The sequence below is a fragment of the Limulus polyphemus genome, unplaced genomic scaffold (assembly GCF_000517525.1).
Source record: "Limulus polyphemus unplaced genomic scaffold, Limulus_polyphemus-2.1.2 Scaffold1152, whole genome shotgun sequence".
NCBI classification, from domain to species: domain Eukaryota; kingdom Metazoa; phylum Arthropoda; class Merostomata; order Xiphosura; family Limulidae; genus Limulus; species Limulus polyphemus.
The window spans coordinates 22,412-31,367 of record NW_013666762.1 but is presented as its reverse complement, the minus strand read 5'-3'; the positions used below and the strand labels follow the sequence as shown (position 1 = coordinate 31,367).

Genomic DNA, 8,956 nt, shown 5'->3' with positions numbered 1-8,956 from the left:
TAATACTAAATTTGAATTATAATCTACAATTTGATACTAACCTCATTGACATAGATTCATAAAATAGTAGTTCAATAAAAGTTTGAACCCAAGTCTAGAAATGTGGTAACATGCCCTTTGACCCCTGACCATAGGAAAACCTGTAGCTACAGGGTTAAAGGCCCAATTTCCATTTTAACATTGTGCTTGCCTTTAACATACCTTAAGAAATCCTTGTAGTTAGTTTTGACATTATCTAATAGACATACGGGTCAATGATAAGAAATATATCACACTTTATGTTGTCTTCTAATATTCAAAAAGCCTTTACGATAGAATAGGCTCATTTGTGATATCTATAGATAAAATTAGCATGATAGGAGAAAATAATCTTGACTAAATAGACAAGCCATTCAATATACTTACTATTAATACTATTTTTATCCTTGTGTCCAGTCTTTTTTTTTACAAAGATGACACTTCAAACAATACACACACGTGCGTGTGTGTTTAGCTTGAGATTCTATACGATATTACTGAACCACTTACATCTTTAAAGTAGCTCAAATACCATGTTTAACATTCAGATCTTACAAAAATTAAAATAGGAATAGCTTCTATTTTTACAACTGACTGGAAACCCCATTACTAAGTCTTTTCTTCCATAACAGACTGTCACAATTCAACAATACATGAAAAGACAGGGTGACCTTTCATTTACAGAAAAAAATTAATCGCAATAAATTGGTTACATTTTAAACACTAACAGCAAAAGAACTAAAACTTTCCACATTCAAAGTTATTTTCGGAAATCTTCATAAATTTTATTAATATTATATAAATAGCTCTAAACCAATGCTTCCTGAAATTGCAGTTGTGCAAACATAAGGGCCTATTTTTGTACAGTAATGGCCCCTAATTTTTTTCAATGCCTCATTGTGTTATGGTTAGTATTCTGACAAAGCTTACCTTCTGTTCACTTGAGTCTTATATAACTATTTCATTTCTTAGTTCATAATAATAGCAGTAACATAATTTTATATCTTAGATGGCATAAAAACCTAGTTATAATAAATTCCTTTAACTTTGTAAAGCCTGAAATCTAGCTACTGAACATTTACTCAAAGCCATAACTAAACAACTGAACTTCAATATATAAAATTAATTAATTGATTAAAAAGCACTTATGTATGAAAACTCAAGTTATGCATATTAAAAACACTGACTTTAGGTTTAACTTGCAACTTAAAAGGTAAATAGACTAAAGTATATTTATTTTCATTTAAAGCATAGGAATACTCTCTCCAGCTTTCAGTTTCAGATAACTTAAAAAGCATTAATACTTTATACCTTATGCATATGCTAGTTAGTAGGTTAGTCTAACAAATTCCAAAAACTTTAAGTTGTAGCCACAGCACTAGTATTACTGTAACTTGTGCAACACTAACATTATAACTTAAAATTTAAATACAAGTTGAAAGTGAAACTGACTGCTAACATTCCAACTTACTTAATTTACAGTTTTACTTTTAGATATATACTCTGTCTCAAGTAAATCTTTTCCTTTATCATTAAGCCTTAAGGTAATTTTCTTACCCGAGTTTATGTTAAAATAGAACTTAGAAGAGGTAAAACTAAATCTGAACTTGAATAATACTAATAGTTTTGGCTAATGCAACAACTAACTTTAAACTAAAGTTTGACTTTAAGTTTAAGGCCTGTTCTGGAGTAGTACTAGTAGTAGTAACATTAGTAGTACTAATACTGCTATAGGGGGTTTAGTTAAATTTTAAATAGCGACAATAACAAAACTTACCATTGGATTCCTAGTATTACTATTAGTACTGGTAATAGTAGTACTCTGTGGTACTAATATAATAGTAACTTAAGTAGGACTAAGAGTAAAGTGTACCGTATAAAGTAAGCCTAAACTTTTCATTTTTCCGGTTCTTCATTACTATTAGTATTACTAACAATAGTAATAATATTATTTTATAAATTGTGGTAGTGTAACTGTATGACTGTATAAAAATTATAAGTATTTACAAATAAACTAGTTTCAGAAATTAAAAATAACTTCGTTTTAATGAGGTTCCTTTTATTAGATTCTATTTCTAAACTTAGGTTAAAACGAGGAATAAATGCCCAGTTCAAGTTTACGTTGAGCCTACTTCGTTACACTTTACAGTTACAAAATTATAATACAAAAATGGATTCCGCAATAGTTCTGGAAGTTGGAACTAGTTAAATAATAATCTCTTCATTATTAAAATTAATTTCATAAATGATTACGTACGTCTACATTTTATTATTTTTCAATTAATTTCTGAAATATAGAATGTTAATGAACTATAAATATTACCGAATGAAACAGGTTTAGAACAAACCTTCCGTTTCCTTAATCCAAGCAGCTGATTGTATGAACATATTAAATACCAATGAACCGAGCAATCCGCAAGACAACATGGCGTATCTTTTTGTCGTTATTCATAATCGTCGCGCATACACGGGGTTACAAAAGTAAGTTCAAGGATGCGATAACGAATTTATAACTGTTACCAGATTTGCCATAATAATGGCCTTTACACCAAAAGGACCCATTGAAGAGCAATCTTTATAAGTAAGAATGTAAGAAAAATGGGTATAATTAGCTATATCTATTACCATGTTAGGTTTTAGTTTCGCTTTTAAAAGCAGCTTGTTCTGATCGTAAGTTCAGCTTGGTTCACATGTCACTATATCGTTTCCATCCTAATGTGTTTTATCTCATACACATATCTTACATTTTGAGAGGTAAGGTCTGTGTTACACGAAACTAGTTGCTTATTTTTTTCGCAAGTAATAAATTAAATCATTCGATAATTTTCATTTCGGTCTTTAACTTATCTTATTATACGTGATTGTACACATCAGGGCTGTCGCTAGCTTGGGCCCCAAGAAGCAGCTTTAGTAACAGCTTTAAAATTACAATATATTACACTTTACAAAAGATAAATTCGGGGCGCTGTGAAATTGATCCGGTGCGCGTCGTGGACCAGTACCCAACAGAGTATATTTATTTGTCACTTATTAAAAATTTCGGGTTGATTTCACGTAAAAGTCAAAGTGCTTGCACACTAAACATTTATTGTGATTCTAATGTTACTCATGACACTTGTTTGTTTGTTGGATTTCGCACTAAGCTACACGTAGGCTGTCTTTGCTAACCACCTAGAAATTAAGTACCGAACGCGCTTATTTGGGGGATAAGGGGACGTGAACCATGGAGTTCCAGCTTCACGGTCCAACAAGCTAAAAGCTGGACCATGCTCGGCACTATTCCTAACGATAAACTCTATAATAAGGAAATTCTATGAATTTATATTTGAAAGTAAATAGTAATATACAACAATATGTCAACCACATTATATCTGCTATATCCAGTACCAACGATGCCTTTCGTCAATATTAGGGCTCATAATGTTAGCTTGGATACGATAGACATTGGAGTAGTTGAGACACTTTTTATATTATCAAATTGTACGAGCAACAACTGTTATGATGTGGACTAGATTAAGTTGGTGAAATCTAATATTTATCAATTTTATTCAGTTATTTACAAATCATAATTGAGGTAAGGATTAATAACACATTATCGATCTATACGATACAGTATATATATATGTTGACGCTATTTTCCCTAATGGATTTCACACTATTAAGATCGATTAATATCCAACATAAAAGCCGAAAATTCTCGTAAAACGCAGGTTCAGGACTTTTAAAGCGTAGAATAAATTGAACACAGGCAGTAATGGAAAAGAAACGAACACAATTGTAGTTCGAAACAGAGAAATGCTTTATTTAATAACAAAGTGTTGTGGCACCTGAACTGAATGGGCTTCTTCTACCCTCGTCTGGCTTCTGTGGTTGATGGCTACAAAACAAAAGATGAAAATCAAGAGCAAGAGACAAATCTGGATCCTGGATTTTGGAGTGAAGGATTTCCCCCAAGGATATCTGGGGTTTCAGGTCCCTCTTCATTCACTCTGTAAAAGTTTATTTAAAGGGAACGATGGAGGGATTTATGAGTGTATTTGATGTAGGAGTAGGGTAAACAAGGATAGTTTACGATAGTAGGTTTAAAAAAAGGAGAGGGAGTACCATGCATGAACAAAGCTGGGATGGAGCTGGAGAGTAAGGTGCAAGAGACAGAGAAGAGGGGAGAGTTGAATTTTGTGGATTCCAGAAGTTTATGATTTTGTATGAGGGCCCTTTTCAAGGCTCTGGGTGATTTTTCTGCCTTCTTTAATTTGGTGTTACCTTCTTGGTGTGTTGAATTTTTCTTAGTTGTAGTTGGTCATCTGTAATGTTTGTGGAACTTAATGATATCCACTCTCCAGGAAGTGGACAGTACTTTTCATAGATAATATCCCTGCTTGCAATTGTCTCTTAGGGTTGTAAGCTGTCCAAGGGGATACTGCTTCAGACTAGAGACAAGAGTATGGAAATACGTGTCTTAAGTACTCTAGTGAAACAAAGAAAGTCAGCCCAAAATTCTATAGGTTACAGACTTCATTCAGTGGTCTACATACATTCTTAACCCAAGTCAAGTGTACAGGTTTTTGTATTGCCTTTTCAGTAAGATACCTTCCAAAAAACATTCATACAGAAATAAACACACTAGTTTGAGACTTAAGAACATAGACTGCAATATGTAGCCTTTACCTGTGTAAGAGAATTAGCATGTGTGCAGTTTGAGACATTCAGCCAACATGGATGCAACTACGTGCAGAAACTTCATGGAAACTTAGAAAAATGTTACATAAATATACCCGAATAAAGATACTTTCTATACTAGGTAAGAAAGAGTGAAATTCATAACTATTGTAGTAATTACAATGTCATAATTTTTTCTTAAGGCAGCATTAAAAAATTGATCAGTATTTAGAACGAAAGAAATATGAAGAGGAATGAACCTAATTTAGAAAGATAATGTTGTAGCTGAAATAGCTACCAATTTCATCCTTCTCTTGCATCTCTTTAGTCAGATACGTTCAAGTAGGTTTTTTGCATGTAATTACAACATGCTTGTAAACCTGATGTCAAAAGGTGGTAAACATGTTAATCCTTTTACTTAGGAAAAGACAACATATAGATGGCAACTGCTAGTAGTTTTTTTTTTGCTTTGATTCTGTATCTATGTCTACTTTCTGGGATGAGGGAGTCATGCCCATTTTATGACATAGGTACTTGAACAAGTTTGTATAATTTGAGGGAATCTGTCCCTTGTATACATGATTTGGAATGGTCAGTGATATGCACAAGTTTGGATTATGGGATACTGCACTTGACTCTGTCTGATTTGAAAGTGCTACATAATTCTTGCTGTCTTTGTCCTGTGAGGAACTGTTTGAAAAGCCTTTCTTCATCCTTGCAACCAAGTAAAGTCACAGTGGAAAGTGAAAATCTGGTGACAAATAGTTATTCATTGTGAATAAATATGTTGTTATACTTGTTCAATCATGTTTCCTTTACTGTCCAACTTTAAAATTACTCTGTACAGTACCTTCCCAGAATCCTTGTTTTATGTATAGTGTTTAACTATGTGGTGGATATTAGTGTATCTGACCAGAGGCTAATGATAAAGTAAAATTTTGGTGGCATGACCAAAGGTTTGTTATCGCAGAGTTTATTTCCATTTGTCTTTCTGGTAACTATACTATTGGTAAATGTTTTATCATGTAAGTGCATTTCTGAGACAGTGTAAAACTTGCAGTAGAGAGGAGAAAGCTACTGTTTAAGTAAGGATTGGATCTGAGAATGTCAGAACTTCAGAGACTTCCTGGGGTGGTCTCTACAGGACATCAAGGTGCTCATTAACAAGCCCAAGCATCAACAAAAAGATTTGTTTGGTACCATTTAGAAGTTGGTGAGTTCAGCAGTTTAGAAGAAGGGTTTTTCAGGCAATCCCTGGGTTTCCCAAGGGGTGGGGTACAAACCTAAGAACCGATACCGATTTGTTTGTACCCTTTAGAAGTCAGTGAGACCAGTGGTTTAGGAGGGGTTACGTGACACACACTGAATCTTATTAATATATATATATATATATGTCACAGTACAACTTTTCAGGCTAATAAAGATCTTTAGTTTGAAGTTTTGAGATGTAGTACAGTAGTTCTGTTTTCTTAATTGAGGTAAAGACATAAATAGGATCCCAAACCAGATATACATGCAATTTCTCACAAAAAAAAAAAGACAGTTAAAAATATGGTTGTCATAATTTTCACTGATGCTGATGAAGAAATATCTTGCCATTAAGGTAACTAAAATGTTTACATGTTATGCAACTTAGTCTTTATACAGTGAAATCACAGTACAATAATTTGTTTATAATACTGTTTTCAAGTATTTTTGAGTTGCAAGTATGTTTGATTTGCACAAAAAAACAATTTCAAAACTTTTGGCAGATATTACTGAATGTTTTATCTCAATATTTATTTCTGAAATATACTTTTCTTTGGACCACTCGTACGTAATTCTGAATTTCTTTGTGAAGCCAAATCTGATTTCACTTGTTTATTCAACTTATGTTTAATTTGTATTAGAAGGCAGGTTGGAGTTGGTCACTGCTTGTAAATTAGTTGGATTAATTTCAGTTACCAGTGTAAGATATCTCTATTGCCTTTTAGCCCCTTTCTTATAGCACCTGCTCACTGTCTCTATGATAACCAGACAATTGTGAAGAACTCGTACGTATGCGAGACAATTGAACTCTGTGACCCATGACTGTTGCCAAGGGCTGGCATGATCATAGGTCCGGTGAAGATTGCTGTGCATGTATTGTTCTATACAAAGCTATGTGAATTGCACATCCACAAATACTTGAAGCAAAATGTTTTCACACCAAAGTGGTGAGTGCATTCACCATGAATAACGTAAGACATCGCATGTGTGCTACATCTATATTCAGGTGACCTTTTCCAAGAAAGTGTTGAGTCATGACACGTAATCTTACACTGCTAGCTGAACTTCTGACCTATCACAGGCTGAGTTAACTTAAAGTTTGCAAACATAACTTGTTAATGGAGCAAATCTTGTGAACTGCCAGAAAATCGTAAGCAGTCATGAGAGGACCACAGTGAAGTGCCCAACAGTGGACGTCAGCCTACTGCATTACAATGTAAACCAACTTCATGGGTGACAGTCAAAAACAAGTCATTGAAGTACATGCATCTTGACCTATTGATGATGTGAGGCAACTACCAGATGAAACAATAGTCAATGTTGGAGAAGATCTTGAAGAACCACTACATCCAAGAAAGGTGTCCAAACACTGGAACAGCACACACCAGTGTCAGAGCCTGCAGTACCATACATATACTGTAAATATCTTCAATCTAATGTTCAACTATATTTTCATTGTTATAATTATTTTTTATTTTATGTTCATTTGTATTTTCTTTAACTTTTATTTTTACTTCTGATATTTAATGTTCAAATTTTGTTTCACAATTTATGTTTAAGTATTTTATTAAGTTTTTGTTTTTATTTGGAATAGTCAGTGACATTCAAAGCTTTGGGTTATGGGATACTACATTTGAATCCTCTGTGTGTTTTGAAAGTGTACATTATAATATTTGGTGTCCTTGTCCTGTGCAGATGTATTTGAAATGTCTCTCTCCACGCCACCTATCAAGTAATGTCACAGCATAAAATGAGAAGCTGGCCAGTTTGAAGAAGAAAAAAGTTGTTTATTGTGAATAAAGATATTGTTTAACTTGTTCGATGGAGTTTCTTTTGCTGTCGTTACTTGAAATTATTCCCTCCAGGACACTTCTGGAATCTGCAGTCTTTCATGTATTTTAACTACATCGTAGATATTGGTGCACCTAGATTTCACAACAAGTGTTTTTATTTGTTTTTGTTTTGCACAGCAACTTTTACCTTGCCACTTCTAAGGTTTTTAAGTCCTATGCCCCTTTTCATTGTACAAAATTATTAAGGTATTCACTAATGCTTATATAGACTAATATTACACAACTTGTTTTAAGGAAAAAAATTACCAACCATACACTCTATAAATACTCAGCACTAGAACTTTATAATGTAAGCATTATTCATACAAATTAAAGGTATATGAACAATCATTCTAGCCCTCCAAGAATCATAAGATTTAAACTGAAATACAAATATTTAAATGTTTTAACCATATCACTCTGTGAAAAACCCACCAGTACTAAAATTGGCAGCTACCTTGTAAGCAAATACAAAGTTTTCCACCAATTAGAACAGCAATGACTTGACTGACAATGTACTTAAAAAAAAGAACACTTGTCTGATTACTATAAACATTAGTCTATAATGTCACTTAGACAAATTTTGCAGCAGAATAAAAACAATAAAACTACTGTCTAGCTTGAAATGCAAAAGCAGTTCTAAAATCTAGATGATTACCAATTTCGGAAAGAACAAACCATCTGACCTCTATGTAATGTTCATCATTGACCTAAGAGGTTATACTGCCTACATTCATATTATCTTATATTAAATAACTAAAACTAGTGTGACTCCTCTATGACCATGAACTCCTATCTTTGAGATATTGTAACATAAAACCAAGTTTGTGGCCTATAACTTGACCATATTTGGCAACAAGTATGTAAACTAAATTACCTGACCTCTGTATCATACTGATTTTTGGGATAATTTTATACACAATATTATATAAAACTTTAAAAAGTAAGAAACCTAAATTACCTGACCTCTGTATCATACTGATTTTAGGGATAACTTTTATCTTTATACACAATATTATTTAAAACTTTACAAAGTAAGAAACCTAAATTACCTGACCTCTGTATCATACTGATTTTAGGGATAACTTTTATCTTTATACACAATATTATTTAAAACTTTACAAAGTATGAAAACTAAATTACCTGACCTCTGTATCATACTGATTTTAGGGATAACTTTTATCTTTATACACAATTAT

At 32.9% G+C, this 8,956-nt stretch overlaps 1 protein-coding gene across 4 annotated transcripts in view; it reads right to left on the bottom strand.

Moving 5' to 3' along the window:
* The window catches only part of LOC106462372 (transcriptional repressor p66-beta-like), a 28,978-nt gene extending 20,067 nt beyond the window's left edge, over positions 1-8,911 (bottom strand). Inside the window, exon 1 of one of the 4 annotated variants that reach the window (XM_022389618.1) lies at positions 8,261-8,911. In XM_022389618.1, the coding sequence (XP_022245326.1) occupies positions 8,261-8,313 (53 nt within the window). In that variant the 5' untranslated portion in view covers positions 8,314-8,911. Of the gene's footprint in view, positions 1-2,341; positions 2,478-2,643; positions 2,742-8,260 lie in introns of those variants that run through there. The other 3 variants (XM_022389617.1, XM_013922291.2, XM_013922290.2) reach the window with 3 other exon arrangements.
* Positions 8,912-8,956: the final 45 nt, after the last annotated feature.